This window comes from Nannobrachium achirus (assembly GCF_963921795.1).
Source record: "Nannobrachium achirus genome assembly, chromosome: 2".
In the NCBI taxonomy this organism is placed as follows: Eukaryota; Metazoa; Chordata; class Actinopteri; order Myctophiformes; family Myctophidae; genus Nannobrachium; species Nannobrachium achirus.
The window spans coordinates 12,075,352-12,098,078 of NC_137811.1; the positions used below are offsets into that span (position 1 = coordinate 12,075,352).

The 22,727-nt window shown below is 43.7% G+C and overlaps 1 protein-coding gene across 2 annotated transcripts; it reads right to left on the reverse strand.

Annotated features, from left to right (window-relative positions):
• Positions 1-1,309: 1,309 nt before the first annotated feature.
• On the reverse strand, positions 1,310-22,150 carry LOC308307037 (uncharacterized protein). Of its 2 annotated transcripts, XM_080752138.1 has the most exons (10): positions 22,052-22,150; positions 14,018-14,066; positions 13,817-13,892; positions 8,602-8,730; positions 6,155-8,359; positions 5,911-5,998; positions 5,489-5,786; positions 4,854-5,172; positions 4,610-4,697; positions 1,310-4,485 (listed from the first exon to the last, which is right to left on the reverse strand). In XM_080752138.1, the coding sequence occupies exons 7-9, from the start codon at positions 5,501-5,503 to the stop codon at positions 4,684-4,686; spliced, it is 348 nt and encodes a 115-aa protein (XP_080608264.1). In that variant the 5' UTR covers positions 5,504-5,786; positions 5,911-5,998; positions 6,155-8,359; positions 8,602-8,730; positions 13,817-13,892; positions 14,018-14,066; positions 22,052-22,150; the 3' UTR covers positions 1,310-4,485; positions 4,610-4,683. The 2 variants fall into 2 exon arrangements, 1 of the variants encoding a protein (XP_080608264.1); XR_013963197.1 differs by lacking the exons at positions 13,817-13,892; positions 14,018-14,066; positions 22,052-22,150 and having other exon boundaries at positions 1,310-4,152; positions 4,272-4,485; positions 4,610-5,172; positions 8,602-11,393.
• Between the last annotated feature and the right edge of the window lie 577 nt (positions 22,151-22,727).

Sequence of the window (22,727 nt, forward strand, 5' to 3'; positions counted from 1 at the left end):
TTCAACTTTTTTTTTTTTTTCAGGCCAAGGACCCCTTTGCTGAGAGAGAGGGACCCCCTACCAGGGCAGGAATTTCAGAGAGGCCATGAAGGTTGTAAATACCAATTTATTTGTTTCACAGCAGATATTATGCAGTGCTGTCGAACATGTCACAAAAAGATCTTGCACCCCTTGAGGTAACTCTGAGGACACTGTCCTATACCGTTTGGTGCCCTTGCAGTCTCTCACCCTCAAACACCTAACCAGCTGAGTCTGTGAGGGTTGAGGGGCTTGAGGACTTATAGAGAAGAATCCAGGGTCGACTGAAGTGAACAGTTAGTGTTTTATCGTACAAGTTGTGTTCCTTTTATTTTGAAGTCTGGACTTAGTACTTCCTGTTGAGACTGCTTGTAGCTGTTGTCTGTCTTGTCACTTCCACCCTGTGTGATGATTGGCTATCATCCTCACCTGTGTCCTGTAACTGTTAGGCCAATCACCTGTGCCCTGTAAGACCTATAGCCAATCATGTGTTAATTGCCCATGGTGTTCACCTGTGTCCTGTTAATCCCAGGGTCTATTTATACTCCAGTCTTTGATTTGGTTTGGGTTTGACAGGTTGAGAAATGTCTCTTGCAAAGGGTGATAGGAATTGAAATACAGTCAAATTGTGCAAACAGCACAATCATCAGCAAAATGTGAAGATTATTTAGAGGAAAGGGAACCGACCGATGGCCTGTATAGGTCCGGAACGGTAGCCTTTTTTTTTCATTTTTAGGTATTAGGGCTAGGATGACAAACAGGCCAGGAGAAGTTAGGTTTGGGTCTTATCTGTCAAAAACACACTGGGGGAAATGGTACGCCACAGATAGTGTGGTTAGTCCACTTTGTACAATGTACAGTATTATGACAAATTAGGTGTTTTTGAGGGTATAGGTCTGCTTATGATGGGCTTTTGGGGAAGAAAGGCAGGAATATGGAGTGTGGTCATGATAGTGCAAGGAGGTGGTTGAGTGGCACTGGTAGTCCAGCCCATATGGACTTATATGTACAAGACACATTTCATGACAATGAACCAACATGACAATGGTCAATCGAAATGTCCAACTACATTTAAATTAACAATACTAAAATACAACATCTTTCACATTGACAGCACACCCGAAATGAACCTACTTGAAAAGACTTGGGAGATTCAATGCACCAAAAACAATAAATGCACACCTTATAGACACCACTCCAACGCAAATGTAATTAAGATTTCTAATAAGCCAAATGTAAGGCAGCAACTCAATGCAGGCCTATTGTTTTAGACATGGCGAAGACAATCTGCGGCAGTTGAAACCATGTCAAAAGACAATTTTATTCATAAAGCACTTAAAAAAATAAAGACAACCAAAAGCCAACAAAAGTGCTGCGCAGCATGACAATTGTACACAAGACATCATTTGAAACAATGGTTTAGTGATGAGTCATCACTTTTCACAAGGTGTATGGGGTCCATTTTTGGCCCAAGGAATGTTTTTCGTGCAAAACAAATGCTTGCAATGGATTCAGAATAATTAAAAACACCTAGTTAGACCCCTCACATCCCACTTAAAGCTTATTTTTGGGAGTGATTTTTTCCCTTATAGTACAGTGTATAGTAAGTGAATGAGACCCAGAATTACCATAGCTGTCAAACATTTCGCTAGGGATGTTGAATTTCAATCTTTGTTAGATATGTTACCAGACACCTTTACGAACACATTGGTGAAGACATTGTTTGGTAAGGAATTTATTCCCAGATTTGACAGGTATTCTGCAAATTTTCCCTAATTATTACTGGTTTCTTTATGAGGATTGATAAGTTGAGTGATGATTTGCATCGCATTGTTGTAAGTGCAGCTTTGAGAGATTCAAACAAAAATAAAACATTGTCCACAAGGTCGTCTTGAGTTGTCTTTTTTACTGCTCCAAAGTGCAAGTGCAAATAAACAACAAGCAGGTTCTTCATTTCATGGCATGCTCTGGTAAAAACTGTTTGTTCCCAAACCCAGCCTGTGAGAGGCATGCCCTGGTGCCCAAATTAGCCAATAATCTAAACTAATAATCTCTTTTCGCACCTTGGGCATTGTAGTGTCCAGGGCCATGGGTTGTATGTACCAGGATGTATGACACAGGTGCATGTGATGTATGTGATTATAGGGCACACAAGTGTTACCTGGATTATTCAGAACCTGACTAGTAAAGAGAGTACACGGCAGTCCTGTCTCCGGGAGTCTTTATATTATTATTGTGGATATAAAACACTACAGGCATCGATGGATATTCTCCAGACATGCTGCTGCCACCAGTGCACCTTACATTTAGCTGGTCTTTCTATAACATTTATTTAGTAGGCTACTCTGGAGCCCTGAACAAACACTATAGCTAAATGTCACCCTACTCTTAAACTGTGGGGCTTCTCGTTCTTCTTCAGTGACCTGTAGCAGCAGGCTCTGATGCAGCCGGACATAAAACGTGACATAAATGGTAAATGGTGAATAAATACAGTAGCACAGCGTTTATCCAAACATTCACCCATTCACACATACATTCATACACCGATGGAGGATACCATGCAAGGCACCAACCTAGACATCGGCAACAAGACAGTTTGACCAAGAATAATCTAACTCTGAAAAGTGATGACTCATCACTTTTCATCACTAAAGTCGATGGGAGCCCAACTTGATTTGGCCGCTGTGGCGACCCCGAATGTCGCAGACTCGGGCGCCCTAGCTAAATCATTAGAGCATGCCATGAGCTACATCTGTGCAAAATTTTGCACTTTTAGACTGATTAGCACGAGAAAAAAATATCATACCAAAATGTAAACTAGAGACATGTAGGAAGTAAAAAAAGTAAAAAATGTACGGTCACCTTGGGTGGTACCAATTTGTTCCAATTTCAGAATTGGCTCCCGGCCTACATGGGTCATCGGTTAACTAGGAGGAAGATCTTTTCCAAAAAAGTGTACCGAAAGAGTTAAAATTAGGTTCTTATGTAGCCACACCCACCAGTTCTAAGAACCTTACCTTCTGGGAACCTTGACCATGCGTGCGAGGTCATCCACAAGCCTATACACGCAGTGAGATGAGCCAAACAGCTCTTGGTCCATATAATATACAGTATGTCCCTTTTTGTGGTATAAGATCTGTCGTGGAGGAGTCGATGGATGACGTTCATAATCCTGATCAACTGCGCAAATTTAGGCGAGTAGCTGGGAATTTTGTGACACGGGATGTCCTCCTTCAACACCAGACCAACACCGTCAACATAACCCACATTCCGACGGTCCACCCTACGACCAGTTTTAGCATGCTGACATACTAAAATATCTAAAAACACAGATTGAACACCAAAAATAACTCGGGATTGTGTTGATCGTTTCCCAAACAACAATAAAATAAGATCTGGTTGTCCCAGAGGTGAGGTTGTCTTTTAAGCAGAGATCTGGCCTCTCCAGCTGTGTTTAGAAAATAGCCTGAAGTAAGTTCCTAACACGTCCTAACACATCCTAACACATCCTGCCCAAGGTCCACCTGACCAGTTAACATGAAATAATACAGTAACAATGATAATAGTAACACGTTCTATTTATAGAGCACACTCTAAAATACAGTCAATCCCAAGGTGTTTTAACACTTTTGTTGCAATCAATTAGATCTCTTTAAGGTTTAGGTATTAGATGGAAAATGAAAGGACTTGGTAGAGAATTGGTTAACCCAGAATCCTATCAAATGCCTTCAATTCTCACCCCAAAACTGAAACTAAAACAAACTTGAATCCATAAATACAATTGTTTTACTAAAAACACATCCTAACACCTCCTAACAGACATACACACATACATAGAGACACACAAAGCCAGTTGTAGATAGCGTCAGAACATACATTTTATTAACTTATTTTTTCTTGTGGTTAGGTTGGAGCTGGTGGAGGTCCTCCAGGATCTCCACCAGCTCCGCGTCTGCAGCCGGTACCATGTCGTCTATAGCCGTTTCGGGACTCCAAAAACGACAGATATTCGCGCAGTATCTGAAATCTCCTCCGGCATCGGACCTTAAGGATATACTCCTGCTCATCACGGTCTTCCTCCTCCTCTGCTTGATCTTCTTCCTCCTGTCTCTGCTGCTCCTCCTCCTGGTCATCCTTTTTAATAGACAGACAATTGATGCATTTACACTGTGTTCTACAAAACTACATCATGAATTCGAATGATTTAAGTCGTTCTAAAAACTACTAAAATCTAGGTTTTAGGATGTATTTACATCTTCACTTGGTGGAGGTGGATCAGGAGGGTTTGGTTCGGCGGGTACATTGGAGGGGGCCAGGGGAGGTTCCTCAAGAATTAAACTATTCACAAATCCCTGTCATTTTGATCCTCCCAGTGACATATTTTATAGTAGAATGTTTTTTTTTCCTCCAGAGTGAACACGCTCTTCATGTGAGATGACTGACTGAAACTGGCTTGGTGGGTCCATTCTGTAAATTATGAAGAATTTTTCAGAATGCAAATAAAACAAAAGTTATTGGTTAGGGTCTATGGACTGTGGGGTCTTCAGTCTAGGTAATAGAACAATTTGATAATTATAAAATATTAACTCACAAGCGTGTTGAGGAAATGGTGGTGATTTCCGTCCTTCTTCTGTGTCTCTCCAAGTCTTTTAGTATCTGGCAGAGTCACTCTCCAGAGGCTAAATATATGAATTTGTCATTAGCTGGAATAACCGACACCTGCTCCGGCTTGATTAACTCCAGGTGGTTAAATGCCATTAATGCCAATTAAACCAATAACTTATCAAAGACCATTAGTAAAAGTTCCAATTAGCATGAAAAGACCCTAAACGTACCATTCCCCTCCCCCGATAGAAAGATCCTTGAGAGGCCCCTCGGTCGGACGCGAGCCGAGCTGCGCCGGCCTCTCTGCCTGCCTGTCTCCTCAGACAGAGCTTTGTGCATATCTGACGTCTGCTTCTCTCTGAGAGCCTCTCGTTCCTTCTCGGTTCTGCTCGCCTGCATCTCCTGTTTGAGGCGATCCATTTCCTGCCTGAGACGTTCCATTTCCTGGGTCATGGAGTGGATCCAGGAGTCTTTTTCTACAATGTTGTTGTCGCTTGGGGTTTGCAGCTGTCCGGAGGTCTGGTCCCCTCTCACTGCCATTCTGGGCAGCTGGTGGTACAAATTGGAGGTAGGAAAGGTTAACTTGGGCACTTGGGCCCTCTATTCATCGTAAAAGTTTTACTTGGTGCGTTCTTTTTCCATCTACTCCAAATCTCTTCCAAAACGCTTATACGTGAGCTGTGGACAGTTTATTTATTATTATTATTATTATTATTAATGCAAGAACAATGTGCTCACAACGCTTCATGATGTGACAAGCGGTGAGATTGCAGATCACGCTTGCCTGTTACAATACAATACACCCATTTTACGCATCGAGGACACATGTGCTACTTAAAACAGCTAACAGGTTTAGTTGTCTTACCGGGCCAGCAGGCATGTTTGTTGGTGTTCGTGTTCCAGGTAGAGGGGCCACCCGGGCCAGTGCTCCCTGCTGGGCCTGGGCCTGGGCCTGGGCCTGGGCCAGGGTCAGCTCTCGCCTCTGGTTCTCAAACTCTATACTCCCAGGGGCACCGCTATATCCCCAGGGGTCCCTGGAGGTGGTCCCTGAACTGTTGTGCTCAGTGGCGTTAATGAGGTAGGCCGACTCGTCATCCCCCAAAGCTTCCTCAACACGCTCTTCATGTTAGATGACCGGCTGAAACTGGCTTGGTGGGTCCATTCTGTAAATTATGAAGAAGTTTTCAGAATGCAAATAAAACAAAAGTTATTGGTTAGGGTCTATGGACTGTGGGGTCTTCAGTCTAGGTAATAGAACAATTTGATAATTATAAAATATTAACTCACAAGCGTGTTGAGGAAATGGTGGTGATTTCCGTCCTTCTTCTGTGTCTCTCCAAGTCTTTTAGTATCTGGCAGAGTCACTCTCCAGAGGCTAAATATATGAATTTGTCATTAGCTGGAATAACCGACACCTGCTCCGGCTTGATTAACTCCAGGTGGTTAAATGCCATTAATGCCAATTAAACCAATAACTTATCAAAGACCATTAGTAAAAGTTCTAATTAGCATGAAAAGACCCTAAACGTACCATTCCCCTCCCCCGATAGAAAGATCCTTGAGAGGCCCCTCGGTCGGACGCGAGCCGAGCTGCGCCGGCCTCTCGCCTCTGGTTCTCAAACTCTATACTCCCAGGGGCACCGCTATATCGCCAGGGGTCCCTGGAGGTGGTCCCTGAACCGTTGTGCTCAGTGGCGTTAATGAGGTAGGCCGACTCGTCATCCCCCAAAGCTTCCTCAACCTCCTTTGCCTTCAGCTTCTGCAACACAACCGGCCTTTTTCTATGAGAAGCTGTTTAGGCCAAAATTGCATTGTCAACTCGCACATACTGTACATGTATACTTCACTTGCACATAAATACATATCGGTCTTTCACTTGCACATACATACATACTTCACTTGCACATGTATACATTTTGGTACTTCACTTGCACACACATACATGCTTCCCTTGCACATGTATGCATACTTCACTTGCACGTACATACTTTCACTTGCACATACATGCATATTTGTACTTAACTTGCACATACATGCATACTTCATTCGCACATACATACATACTTCACTTGCACATACATAGATAGCCTATCAGCACTTAACTTACACATACATAGATACTTCACTTGCACATACATACATACTTCACTTGCACATACATAGATATCAGCACTTAACTTACACATACATAGATACTTCACTTGCACATACATACATACATACTTCACTTGCACATACATACATACTTCACTTGCACATACATAGATACTTCACTTGCGCATACATACATACTTCACTTGCGCATACATACATACTTCACTTGCACATGCATACTTCACTTGCGCATACATACATACTTCACTTGCACATACATACAGTATATACTTCACTTGCGCATACATACATACTCTATTTTGTACTTGAAGTATGTGTATGTTGCGTATGTATATAGGTGCGCAGAAGTATGTATGCATGTGTGTGCCTGAGTATGTATGTAACAGGAACACAAAGCTCTATTTCAAATTAAAAGCTATGCTCTATTTCAAATTAAAAGCTGTGGTAATGCCACAGGCCCACTTCTGAACTGAAAGGTTATAATACGCAGAGTGCAAAAACGAAGACTGTCCTTTCTCTCTTAAAGGGCAATAGAGACTTCATAATAAACTTCTTTCAAACTGTATTAAGGTGATCAGTAATCTCCGGCGCCGTTTGCATTTTTTTAAAATCATGAACACAGCTTGTGATTTCTGTGACATTTTGCACGCTTATTCCCACTAGGTCAAGGAACAAATGCCACCCTTTTTACATTGGCCTGTTATAGCGCCACCAGCAGATCAACTTTAGCAAAACACATTGTTGGAACAAAATGCCTCAAATCATGCATGCAGCGTCCGATTGCCGTGAAAGACCGAAGAAGACATGGCAAGTCAGTGAAGCCAAAAAAACAATTAAGACATTTGTAAAAAAAAAAAAAAACAATAACCTTGATAACCTTGAGGGGTTATCGAAGGCAGGCAGTCAAGATATTCACCCCAAATCCTTTTAAATAATGCAGGTTTTCTCCTAACATTATACAATATCTTTTCCGGTGTACAATATGATGAAAGTTCAAACCAGTGTTTTTTGTGAGGGAGAGTTCTCAGATTTCCAATTAACTAAGATAATTTTCTTCGCGGCTGAATTGGCAAGCAAAACACATATTTTATTTTTTTGTTAAAATTTACATTGAAAAGACTAATGTCTCCCAATATCCATATTCTTGGATCGTGGCAATTCTGTCGACACAAAAGGAGAAAAAATAGGCGACTCACCTTCATAGTTGAAGATATAGCTGGACACATAAAGACGAAAACTCTCATTCCAGCTTTTGATAAAATGTGGTATGAGCAGGATGTTCTGTGGCTTCAGGTTACGGTGTTAGTGGAGCTACACGCTGGAGCACAGGATCTCCTGGCCGTTCCTGAAGTAGCTGATGATTCGGCTTAAACAAACCAGCTCGCCGCCGGGGACGTAACGCAGGAATAGCTCTTCTTGGTGCGTCCTGAACCTGGCCTAGTTAAGGACTAGTTCACCCAGTCCTTAAGAACCAATTAACCAGTCTGCTTGAAAAGTATGCATGTCACTGCCCACAAAAAAGAAGGGATGCACAGTTTGCTGTGTGCAAACTGTGCATGCGTGTGCATTACCTCATTGTGTGCTTTCTGTATTTCATGCAACAGGGTTCAAAACGTCACTCCTGTGAAAATAACATAGGCTGTATGTCGTTAAATGTTGCTTCTTATTTTCAATTCCTTGTTGATTTATTTACCTTTAGAATTAGAACGTAATAAACTGGGAGTTGCTGTCAACCTTTAATCCCCGGACCAGATTCTATCAGGAGCTTGAGTAACTTAGAGTAAGCATCAATGTAAACCTATATAAAATCGTGTTTTTCTTCCTGCATTTCAGTGAAATCCAACCGATAATAGGAGTACTCACTGTTGGCTGACACCTGGTGTGTGGCCAGTAGACGGATGTGGATGAATCTTTCTGCTGACACTTCAGATCTACCACAGCGTCGAACTGCAGCAGCAACAGTAACCTCTCTTCATCCCCATGTCTGCAATTCTGGAATTCATGGAGATGGTCATTAGTATTGCTGATCAAAGCTGTCTTTCTTGTGGCAACATATTGCCTATTTAAAACCTGTTTCAAAACAAATCGAATATTTCTTGTGGCAACATATTGCCTATTTAAAACCTGTTTCAAAACAAATCGAATACAATAAGACTAGTAGAAGAGATAGACACTGGAGCAGCTCTGACAATAAAAGCCTATGCTGGTACAACAAATATGACTTTTGTACCAGCACCTAAATAAAATGCTTTATAAACTCAAAATGCAAATGTTACTTCAACAAAAATTGTCAAAATAATGATTTAAAAAAGTATAATTCAAAACAGGAAAATAATAAACTTTTGCCTAAAGCAGGCATGCAGCATGAGTACTACTGACTCCAATGCTGGTTACGGACAGAACAGCAGTGGCCGGGTTTTCCAAAGCGATTTTAGCCCATCGTAGCTCACGCATGGTCGTAGAGACGAAGCCCTGACCGTCATGTTCCCGTGTTTACATGGGTTCGGGCAGAGCGACTTAATTAGCTCCCTAATTTGCTCCCCTCTAGGCGACTGCGTTTTAGAGAGCGTTGTTCAACTTCCAAACCAGCTTGTGTGCAGGGGAGAATGTTAACATCGAGGGCCACAGAAGGGCCCGCTGCGGTTGAATCGTCTCCGGTAAGTTCAAGACGGTTTCTGTTTGTAGACAAGTAGCTTCCAGGAGGCAGCCAGGAGCTTAGCAGGTCACCCGACCCCGTTCTAAAAAGGACAGATGATGATCCAGTCATCAGATGATTACGATCAGATTCGCATTCGCTTCCCCATCCAAAAACATTTGTGCCACTTCAAATTCAGAAGAGACGGTTTTCTCCACCATTATGTTTTTCAATACCTTGAACTTGGGCTCCTCTTCGCTCATCAGCCATCCTTCTGACTTGCTAACGAACCTGCTAACTTTACTCGACTGCCCGTTGCAAAAAAATGAAAGCAATAAGTGTGCCGAATAAAAGCAAGCGTGTCAAATGTGTTAACAAAGGCCCAAGCATCTGCTAACGCTATCTGCTAACTGCACAAGCAAGTGTACATTGGCTGTAGTATCGCTTTCTGGTACTCAGAAGCTTTTATAGTACCATTGGTCAGATAGAGCGTGGGCTCACCAATTTGGGCTTCTTCTGCCGAAGAGAGTACCGAGAGAATGGGCAACTTCCATCAAGTGTGCGACCGACTACTTTGTAGAAGGATACATTACTGCCTCGTCCTTTGTGTTCCACACGGGGTGGACAATCGGGTTTTTCAGGTACCGCAAAGAATCTAGACGGTTGTGTGGTGGAATTCAGATCAATCAATAATCATGAGAGAATGAGGAGACAAGACAATTATATTAGGTGGTGTGTGGTCAAGTTTATATGGACAGAAGTACAATTAACACTCTGGCCAGTGGTAAAGTAGTTCTGCCAAGAAGAATGGTCAAACACTAGAGTTATACTGTGACTTCAAGGCCTCTGGAACAAGCTGTACCATAACAAGATAGCTTTATCAAAACAATAGTTACTGAGGCCTTCTGAAGACCTCTCGACTCCTAACTATCAAGTATTAGTATCATCATACTGTACAGACCTAGATATTAATATAATCAATGAATACATGATCTACTCTATAACGTCATACATAATCAATCATGATAAACTCTAATCTACTGCAATTGTTAGGACCCCATGCTTTGACTGCGTCAGTTCGGTTAGCTCCCAACAATACTCCTAACCAGGGCAGGAATTTCACGGCGGCCACAACGGCCATGGCCGTCGTTGCCCTTCTCTTTGGCCGTGTGCCCCTCGATGACAAATGACATGCTCAAACGGCCACAGTGGCCGTGGTGCCCCATGCAGTGCCCTGACCAGCGCCCACAGCAGTTCACAATTGGGTATATGCATATACGCCATTTTGTTCTACTTCCGGGTGTCTTTCGACTTCCTTCACAGGTGTTACTGTCTTACTGATGATACTAATTATGGCTCTGTTTGATTTATTGTACAGTGCAAATGGACCCTTGCAGGTCCATTTGCTTCCATTTGTACACTCCTGTATGGGGACATTTGGAACCCACTCAAGAACACTTTGAGACCCACTTTAGCAGAGTGTTTCCAATGAGCCAACATTCACAATATCAGCACCCTAGTTTGACCAGAATGGAACAGAGCCTTCATTAGTATCATCAGAAACACCTGTGAAGGAAGTCGAAAGACACCCGGAAGTATAACAAAATGGCGTATGTGCATATACCCAATTTCATTGAGGAATAAAGAGGAGACGAAAACTTAGAACTACAAAATAAAGACTGGGCTAAAATCTGTCTTCACGAACAAAAAGAGGAAATATGTCCTGTGACGCGCATAACGGTCAAACAGCTGCTACTTTCTGACATGCAGTGGCAGTGCAGCAGCCCACGCACACACACGCAGAGAGAGAGAGAGAGAGAGAGTTGAAAGGACATGTTGCTGCGCTCACAGCAGTCAAAGTTAAACAACTACTGGGTTGTGGTACTGTATATGTAATGTACTACTGTAATGTACTGAGATCAGTTGGTTGAACTAGACATTGGCTATATAACCAGGACAGGTGTTGTCTTGTACTGTATTCCTAAAATACTTTTTTTCCATCAAAAGGATTAGAGGAAATGCTATGTGAAATAATTATGATTATATGGCAATCTTTGTCCAATAAAGGGGTAAATAAAGGTTGCATGCGTGGGAAAATGTAGAGGTTTGATCCGGTTTTGGGTGATTTTTATCGCGGTTTTGGGTGTTTATTCCCCGCACAATGGCAAGGAGCTGCAGATAGCTGTAGATACTAGTTATTTTAGCATGCAGCGCAACATACAACACACAAAACTGAACACACACGCGCTCCAGAGAAGCCGCCCCTTGTCCTCAAGTTTCCTCACTGGCCGTGGACACCCGATGCGTTCCAAATACCCCACCCCTGGAATGCCAAAATTCCAGGCCTGCGTCCTAACAATAACTCCTCACAGGCTCCAATTCGACATTGAATATTCTGCGATGTCCCGCCATACCAATGCAGATGTTTCCAGAAATGTCTTTGTCTTCGTCTTCCGCCGTCTGGTACCAATGTGGTAGTGGAGGTTTGGGCACACATTGTGTCTGAGGCTATAGTTTGTAGTAGTTTCCTTTTAACTCTGGCAATGCGTTAGTTGAGCCAGACCCTATTGCAAAGTATTTGTCGATCTCTTCCAATTTTGATTTGTTGGCAGTCCGTATTTTATAGTGCTTGCCCCTCCGCCCACAATGACATTTTGTGGAAATTCCCAGCGGAAATTGTACCTCATTGTCAATTTGAAGACGTGGCAAAGCATCGATGCGGGAATTCTCCACGCTTACGGTGTTGCGCAAATTATAGCTGTCAAGTTTGCCGAGCCAAGTAGGACCTTTTACCCGATGCACAATGCTTTTTCTTTCACAGGCCACCCCGGCATCAACCATGTACCTCTGATACAAGGAGGACCTTTTGGATCTGCTTCTTGAACAGGAAAGGCACTTTCCCCAGTTTTTACTGGCTGACCAGGCTATTCACACTTTAAACACCCCAAATGCCCATTGAATTACACAGAATTTAGTACCATTGCTTTCACAAGTCCCTGCAATGGTCAGGACTTTGAATATAACTTTGACTATAAGGCTCAGCAAAAATAGACAAGAACACCCTCCCTTTAAAATGTAATAAATGTATTTATTTTAGCATGCAGCGCAACACACACACACACACACACACACACACACACACACACACACACACACACACACACACACACAGTTCTGTTTCACCAAGTGTGTGTATAATATGTGTGTAATCCTTTTGTTATTCTTCTTTGAAAAAAACGGTTGCAGCCATTCTTTAATACAACCGTCTAGTGATGCATTGTTACACGTCATCTGATAAACATTTGGAATGCAGTTCGATAGGGGCTGCAACCCTTCTCACAACTTCAGAAATGAGGATATCACAGAGAAGCCGCCCCCTTGTCCTCAAGTTTCCTCACTGGCCGTGGACACCCGATGCGTTCCAAATACCCCACCCCTGGGTTTCTTCTGTATTTTCTCCATTCCAGTAGCAGCAACGAGCTCGTCATATGTGGAACTCTCTGACACCTGAAATGACAGGCTGTAGGTAAAAGAAGCCCATACCGAACGATTTCCCACATCTGAAGAAAAATGATATCCCACATCTGAAGAAAAAATTATCAACACCCCTTTGTGTGAAGACATTTTGTTGCATGTTTTGTTAATGTTCTTTTACTTGCTCTCGGAACATTTTAACCAACAATTACTTGCATAGTAATTTAACCTGCCACAAATATGACTATGGGATATTGTTATTGTATATTTGTAAGTGTAGCAACAGTGAAAACAGCACATCATAGGTCAGCAGTGCTCTCATTTTACATTCCACAGACGAGAAGACAGACTGCTCAGGCCACGTTCATGTGTTTAGACAGATATCTCATGTTGTGTTTATAGACGGTTGCATCCCCTCTCAAATGCACTCTTGCCCAGCCAGACTTGCGCAGACAGACAAATAAAACACAGTACTATGCAACAATATCATCATAAAACTGTTGGAAAACAGAATAAAAAAGAAATTAAGGCCAAGTATGAGTTTGTAGAGCAGAGGTCGATGTGAGTTAGATAGTAAGCTAATTAGAGTTGGGCAACTTTTAACAATAAACATCGGATTTGGACCGCCCATGGGGGCGAAGTCATTACGATCAATCATTGAATCAATCATTGAATCAATCAAAGTGAGCTAATCTTGTCGGATTGAAAAGATTGCGGTAGATTGTAAAAGCCACGTGTCTGACATACCAAATTCTCTGTGTATCGATTTAACAGGAAAGAACAGGAAATGGGTGCCACCCAGTTTCTGGAAGGCTTCCGCTGACAAATAGAATACGCCCAGCACGGCAAACTCAAGATCTGATTAGTTAAAGCAGCTGACAGTCTAGATACCAGCCAGTGCAATACAATGGTTGGATTCTAGCTGCAGGAGTGACATGACTGTACTATTTTTGGTTATATATACTTTACCTGATATTTTAACCCCACAATAGTGGTGGCCAACTTCAGTCCAGCGAGGCCTCTTCTGGTCCACCGACTCATGTTTCTGTAACATGACAGAGAAAATAAAATGTCAGTCATCTTATTACAAGCAAAGTGGCCAAAAATTGGCCAAATGTGAGGGGGGGGGGGGCGGGTTCACTGCATGAAATGTTTGGTTATATGCTTTACCTGATATTTTAACCCCACAATAGTGGCCAACTTCCACCAACTCATGTTTCTGTAACATGACAGAGAAAAGAAAATGTCAGTCACCTTATTACAAGAAACGTGGCCACAACATTGAAAAATCAATTGAAGTATAGTAAGGTAAATGGTTCTCAATGTGGGGCCCGGAGACCTGCAGGGGTTCCTTCAGGGGGTCCCCAACAAAATAAGTCATCAAGAACAGCTTAAGCACTTCAGTTTAAACCAATATACACATGCCATTTGAAAATGGACAATCTACAAGTTCAGAACGCATTGTACCACAACACATTCTGAGCTTGTAGATCTGCTATTTTGTATGGGGATCCCTGGCACAACATAATCAATTGTGTTTATTTACAGATTCACTAGTAAGAAACCACACCTCTGCTCAAGTTGAACATGTTTATTGATTTAAGTGAAAGTGAATGTTGATGTGAGTGTGGTGCGATGGTGAAGGAGCCCGGGGTATGGCGAGACACAGTGTGGGGGTCGTCTCCGGAGTAACAGCAAGGATGCTCTGCCCGGGAGCTATCTCATGCCTCGGCTCCAATACTCCCCAAGAAACGCCTGGCTCACCTGACGAAAAGACTGGGTACTACGGACGGCCTAGGTGGTAGTGAGCGTTGCGTACGTCGTGAATGTTGGTGCGGATATATGAGTGGTAGGCGTGGGAAGACCATCGTCCGAGGATGCGGATCAGATGATCTGACAGGCCTTGACTGGCTGCGGTGGAGGCGGCGCCGATTCGGAAAGAGTGGCCAGAGTAGAGTTGTGGAGGAAGACCGGTGAGGGACAGTATCTGGCGGAGGTGATGGTGGAACCAGAATCGGGTAGCGATGGAACCGGTCTCGGTAATGAATAGGGGGTCGTGAGGAGTGGCATTGAGGGATCGTCTTGTGGTGGTGTAGCGGTGGATGGGTTCGTAAGGGCTGAGGGGTGAGTCTAACCTGAAAAGGTGGATGGTGGATGAACGCCCCAGCTGGTCAGTTTTACTGTGTTTGAGTTTGAATGTGAATGATTCCGAGGAGTGGAAAACGATGTCAGCCAGGCTTGGGTGGATTTAAGGGTCGTAACGGGAGGAGGAGGACGTCAGTTCGGAGCACCGCAGGAAGCCGAAGAAGGCCAGCAGGAACATGCTCTCCAGGGTTGAGGCGATGTAGGGTGTGAGGTAGCCGGCTCGGAGTGTGAGGAGGCAGCGGAGCAGTAGGTCGGCGGTGAGTGGGTGACGACTGGGGGGAACCTGGACTTCACTGCGCTGGAGACCACGGAGCAGCATGGTGATGTGGGGGTGAGAGATGGCCGGGCTTGGATGTCCATCGATCAGGCGGAAGAAGAAGTTGATGCCGCTGAGGTAGACGTGCAGGGTGGAGGTACGGAGATGGAGGTGTGAGCGGGCGTAGGAGAGGTAGGCGGTGATGATGGAGACGTCGGAGGACGGGAATGGGATGCCGGTGGTGGTGTGGAACCTCTTGTAGGAGTTCCACGCAGTAAGGTAGCTCGTAGCAGGAGAGTGTCCTGGGGGAAAAGCTGCTTATGATGTGGTGACGGGCCTGGATGATGAGGTGTTGGAGCTGGGGGTTCAGGTGAACGTGGTTGTGGAAAACGGAGGAATGGGAGTGGGATGGAGGTCCGCGTCGGGCGCCAACTGCTGAAACCTCGGGAGGGAAAGGCGGGACAGAGCATCAGCAATTTGGTTAGAATGACCAGGGACGTGAGCGGCTCGGATAATGAATTGGTGAGTTACGGAGGTCCAGATTTGGCCAATGGGAACTTCAGGTCCATGTTTTCTTTCCTTAGTTGTACATTGCACAATATAAGGTTTGTGTTTTTCTTTCTAAAGTGACCGAATGACAGGGCCAGCGCCTTGTTATTACTCTTTATTTTGGTGGCCAGAGAGATGTTTTGATTTGCCGCCTTGGAAGGCATGGTCGTGGTCGCTTAAATCTTCAGTTTACGAGCTATCTCATGCCTCGGCTCCAATACTCCCATGCCTTGGGCTCCTGGAGGATGGAGAGAAAAAATGACGTTAGGAGAGCAAGGATTGTAAAATGATTAGGTGTTTGGGGAGGGAGGGAGGGCGTTTGGGTTCTACTTTTGCAGATACAAACAGGTAGGGGAGGCAAACACAGGTGCTTTTATACTGTGGTGATTGCGACTGGATTGGCCAGGAGATAGTGAGGCAGCTCTGCGGTGGTCGGTGCCACGGTAATGGGCCATGACCGCTTTAAACAAATTAGCTTTAAGGTCCGTTCGCGAAAAAGGAATGCCGGCCGCTGATAGAACGTCCTGCAGACCGGCGACCGTCCAGTGTGAAATAGTTTGCAGAGGCAAATCGAGCCCCTGCGAACGGCCGCCGGTGCATCTCGGCGCGAGGTGGAAGGCTGGCTAGGCGAGATTGCGACCGGCTGTGCTGGTGGAAAGGGACTTTGGAAGTCCGCCGCACTCGAACGGCTGCTTTCGGCTATTGAAAAAACCGACGCGTCCGAAAACAGTTCGTCGTCGGACGCATTCACAAAAAGCTCGTCCATTGTGGACGGCCTCGAGGCCGAGGCTAGACTATACTTAAATATGTACAAAACGTCTAAACTTAAACAACAAGAATTCAATTAACCAAATTAAACAAACAACGCGCTTGGAACAAACAACGCGCTTGGAGAACAAAGGCTTTACCTTGAAACAAAGGAATTAGCTTGTAAGCAAGTGAACTTACACGCAAACGAGCATCGAACGATGTAGAGTTTGGGATCTACTGTAGCAGATACAAACAGGTAGGGGAGGCAAACACAGGTGCTTTTATACTGTGGTGATTGACACTGGATTGGCCAGGAGATAGTGAGGCAGGTGTATGTGATGAGGTGATTGTGACAGGGAAGTGGCAAGGATGAGCAGAGGTGGGTCTCCACTCCTGAACCTACGTTGCAAGCAACTACATTAAAAACATGTCAAAAATACATGTGCAAATGTACATGCCCACATACAGTCGATATGACTTCTTTCTGCCATTTCTGATGGCTGATATAATACTTCCGCCTATAATGACACTGCCAGGTTGAACCCGTTTAAATTAGGGATTTTATTACCGATAACCGATAATTTCCAACTCTGTTCTCCTGGCCTTCTCAGGAGCCGTACTCCATGGGTGTGAACACTGGTAGGGACGTTTTCATAATCAGACACACTCTGTTTAACTCTAAAATTAAGTGTTGGTGCATACTGCACCTTCAAACAGCAGTCTAACTATGTCTAAATTATCTCCAGGTGCATACTGCAACTTAAAGTAGGTCAGGTGACGAGTAGCAGGTGACGGGAAGCAGTACTCAGGATTGCCCGAAATCCGGGAACTGCCCTATGCCAGATATCATGTATTCACTGAAGTCGTTGTAGTTTGAGTGAAGTGGTAAACGCAAAATCATGCCGCAAGTATTTGCCTCTGGAAAAACCCTCTTGCGGCCATCTACCGTTAAGTGAAGGAAGTCAAGCTGTGGTGATGTATTGAAACCAAGTGGAGGAACGCTCTCTGCTCCCGTTGCAAAAAGGAGAACATCATTCAATGCCACCAGCATCGGTTCAGCACCATCAATCTCCAGGACTGCATCTCCCGCTTCTACATCTGAGAGCCAGTCACGGAAAATTGGCTGGGAGCAGTTTACTATGAAAACCTCCACCGGCCGTCCGTCCGTCCGTCCGTCCCTGAGTCACACGTGTGACGTGACACGTGTGACGTCAGAGTCCACAGCTGATATCACTCTGACATCACAGAGTCCACAGCTGATGATGTGGCGTGATGTCATACAATGTCATACAATACACAAACAAGCCCTATATAAAGGGGCAATTCTCACCAGGGAAGAGAGCATTCCTCGACTCAGACCTTATCGCCAGGATCAACTAAGCTTATAGCTTATCATCACATCCAAGATGTGATAAGATACTCAGCTAGTGGGGAATGCTCTCTTCCCTGCTGAGAATTGCCCCTTTATATAGGGCTTGTTTGTGTATTGTATGACATCACGCCACATCATCAGCTGTGGACTCTGTGATGTCATCGTATCTCCATATATGGCCATCTCCGTATATGGAGATATAAGTCGTCCATGCCCAAGTATGGGCTGGTGAGGTCAGACTTTGTGTGATGCGTAGGTTATCTCCATATATGGAGATTCAACATTCCAGGTGTAACAGCCCGTATGACGTGAGAGGTGGAGGCTGTGATATAAGACCGGCATTATCTACCGACAGATTAGTAACAAGATGTCAAAATCGTTGAAGGTTGAATCTCCAGATATGGAGATAACCAACACATCCCTCCATATATGGAGATAACCGATGCAGTGGTGTCCGGTAAGAACTTAACCGAGATGCCTTGAATCGTCACACTCCATATATAGTGTTATCCACATTTCGTGTAGCCGCCCTGTACAGGAAGTGATGTCACAACTCGCTGACATCACCGTCAGGTCCACAGCGTGACCTGACGGTCGCTTATCTCCCGATTCGGGAGTCTTACTGGTAAGTATCAAGGAAGTATGTGGTTCAACTTACTTGCAGTTCTTGTTACGTTGATCAATTTTACTGGAGTTCTTTCGTTTGCATATTTGAGTAATTGTGTCCGTTTGTTCATAGCAAAACAAACTCTGTGTACATAGAAATTAAAATATCTGTTCTTGTTTTTTGATGTTAGGATTTCTGTAACTTTTTCGATGTATCCTGTTTCAATTATTGGGTCTTCTTTAGGTTTTTTGGCGGCACTTGCCATGTTGACTTGCACCATCAAATGGTCGTTTGTCACATATTTATAAGGTAGCAAATGAACTATCAGCCAATCATTCTGGTTTGGTATAAAGTAGAATATCAGGTGCAGGCTTGACTTGATGATTGCGTGATTGTTCCTATGTAATTACTATTTACTGCGTGGTTAACCAAATTGCTGGTTGGTTGCACATGTTACCATCTTATATATAATTAGATTTTTTTTTTATTCATTTGGACCACGACAGCAACTAGATTGCCTTAATTTAGATTATTATTTTATTTGTTGTTTTGGGCTTATTTTTCTCAATCTGAATGATATATATATATATATATATATATATATATGTGTGTGTGTGTGTGTGTGTGTGTGTGTGTGTGTGTGTGTGTGTGTGTGTGTGTGTGTGTGTGTGTGTGTGTGTGTGTGTGTGTGTGTGTGCGTGCGTGCGTGCGTGCGTGCGTGTGTGTGTGTGTGTTATGCCCATCAAGATTACCAAAACGCAAAAATATTTTTACTCCATAATTCACATAGAGGAATATATTCTTAGAATGTGTTTATTCTATATCTGCTAATGCATATACTACTAGCTGTGTTGTAGTGGCCAGAAATTATATCAAAACATTATTTTGTTCTGTGATTGTATTAAACGAGGTCAAACTTTGCAAGCTAAACTTTGCAGCTATAAGAAAAGCAAAGCTTTTGTTTGATAAAAATCCACCTTAGATATGTTATGAGTTACTTTCTGTCAAGAAATCTGAGCAAACATGCATTTCTTTTTTTCTATTGAACTTTGGAAGTGCCAGTTTCAATAATGCAACATCACGTTGTGTCTTGCATTATGTGACATTTAGAATTATAGGTATAAACAGGATCATTAAGAGATTTCACACAAGTGCTTCCAAATTACAACACTTAACTCTTTGAGCGCCAGCGCCCTCTAGGGGCCAAAGAATGCCAGCGCATCTCTCATAGGCGAGCGCTTTAGCTTCCAGGACTTCAGCTTCTAGGACCTGACGTGCTCACGTTCATGCACAGCATGGAAATGTCCCGGATGAAGATGCAAACACAATGGCTATTCCCATTTTGTCATCTAAAAGATCATTTTTCGGCGATTTAGCCGTAAATAAACCTCGCGCCGCTTTCCTATAACACAAAAAGGAGCTATAAGCCTTTAAAGATGCTGCCTTTCATTGGATTAGGCGGAGATTGGCGATTACGTTCTCAAATTACGGCCGGCCGGGACGTTGTTGGCTTTCGGCTAGTAGCTACAAAAATCAAGCCAGGCTTCAGAAGGCCTCTTATCATTTTATTAATTTAATTAAATAAAGCCGGACTACTCCGGGATCGGCACACTCGTGTACTCATCGGAAGCGGCGCCGAACATCGGGTGAACATTGGGGAGCTCAAAAATGTATTTTAAACCATTTTTAATGGAATATATCGTCGGACAGAGTAGAACGGCTAGCTGGCTAGCGGCTAGCGAGCCAGGACCACCCACGACTCTACAAGCAGCTCAGGGTAAGTGAATTAATAAAAAAAAGATTGTATTGGATTGAAATAAAGCCGAACTAGTCCGGGATCGGCACCAGATGAGTTAAGGTGGTTGCACACTGCTGCGTTTTCTTCGGGCAGAATATCGGACTGAATTTCGGAGCACGCAAATAAAAAAATCAACCTCACGTTATGTCAGTCATGTTTGCACACTGCCGCCCGTTTCGCGCACCACTCGGTCCCTTGCTCTCTCTATCTCTCTCTCTCTCCTTGCCCTGAAAAACGCATTTCGCAACGAAAAACGCAGCAGTGTGCAACCACCTTTAGCCTATATAAAAATAACATGTCTACGGCGGATTTCTTTAATGAATCGCACATTTCGTTGTTTAAAGTTAGATAGCAGAAACGGTTTTGAGACATTGGTTACTTATGGAAGGTATTGCAACTCTAGATTCAACAATAAATAGCCTATAATACTGTAGGTGTTGCAACTTGCAGATAGCATGTACCTGCTAAACCTGTCAAAATCCCCTAGGCTATTAGTAAATTAACTTAATCGTAATCAATGTCAGATTAGTCCAACACAGCAATATTTCTAGTAAAACGTTTCTGAATTTTATGCCTTTGTTTGATTTGACTTAATCCGTTGTTTTGGCGTTTATTCCATCAATCGATTTTACCTCTGCAAATGTGTCTGTGAAAATTAATAAAGCAGTCATTTCAGATTGCTTACGGTGTATAGCAGCTAGTGCTTTGCCTCGGGTTGAACTCCCATTGCATTACATTGAACTTTGTGAGGGGCTCGTGAACTTTGTGAGGGGCCCGGGAAGCGGGTCGGAGACCGGTTGTAATAGTCGTCCCGGTCGTCCCAACGGTTGTGACCCGGATACGGGGCGGGACGATAGTCCCAGTAGTCGTATCTCGGGGGTGATCAAGGAGTGGGTGGGCGCCTGTAGGCATCATAGCGAGGGGTTCTAGACTCCATTGTTTGGGGAGAGAGCATATGGAGGGAGGGGGAGAAGGGGAGTGAGAGAGAGAGAGAGGACAGTGAGCGTTAGGTAGTGTGTTTTGTGCGGGGGTGAGTATGGTAAGTAATCTTTTGGTTCTTTGTTTAATGCGTCGGTTTCTTCCTTTTTTAAACACTGGTAGGACTAAAGATGCCATGACAGATGCTACACTGTCTGCAATGTTGAATCCTCTGTCAGCAAGAACAGTCTCCAGGCTCCAGTTTAGAGAGTTTAGAGGCAACAGCATATGCCACTTTGGCAACAGCATATGCCACTTTGGCAACATCATTATGCCACTATGGGAAATGGCACATGCCTGGCAGATGCCAATTGCCACTTTTCCAGCTCGCCCTTTATGGACATTTTTACGATAGATCACCTGGCAGGAACACACACATGCACACACACACACACACACACATGCGCACACGCACACACACACACACACACACACACACACACACACACACACACACACACACACACACACTAAAAATTAAATTTTACATTTCTGCGGTAATTGCAAACACCTGCGTCTTGTGTGATGCGCAAGTGTGCAGGCCTGATAACGTATTATCTTTAGTGAAGATATGGATATTATCAGATAAGATATCAAAATAAATCGAGATTGCATTCAAAGACGGTGTGCGAGTTTTGTTTATACATCTTAAACGTTTCTCATGGTTCAGTGAGGAAGTGCTGCATGGACAGGCCTCATATTATTCTAGTCTCAGCAGTATACAGTTTCCATATAAAATTGAAACAAACCTTGAATATCGTGGACAGCCTTTGGACGTTTAAAACACTCTCGCAGGGAGTAGAGGCGTCCATTTCTTGTCAGACCGACCCTTCGTTCCATGTTGCAAAATGCCGCTCGCAGATGACTCGTAGCCTAGGCCTAAAAGACAAACTGGCAGGGGGGGGGGGGGGGGGGTAACAAACACGTGACCAGTGACCTGGACTCCTTAACTTCAAAGACTTAAGGCCCATCCCCACTGGGCCAGATAACAGATAAAAAAAATCTCTTTCTCCAGATATTTTTCCATTCAAGTGGATGGTAGATACAGATAAAATAGAAATATAGATAAAATATCTCTAACAGACATTTCTTTTATCTGTGACAGAGTTTCTATAGAAAATCCTGTGGCCTGTGACTGTGTACACTCTAGTGCCGGTGTACACAACGCTTGCATTTCCAGTAGTTTCTATTGCTCGTGTGCTGTGCACGCTTCATGTTCACAAAGCCCAGTTTCTGTGCCGGCTATATTTTGTCAATGGGGGGAAGCATCTTGAAAACTGGCGGCCATATTGGAATTCATTGAGTTCTTCCAGTCAGAATACATTCATTTTGATGTTTGAATCATTAACACATTTCTGTTCATTCAAGTTCTACTTTGAAAACATTTGGCGAGGTGTCCATCTTGAAAACTGGCGACCATCTTGG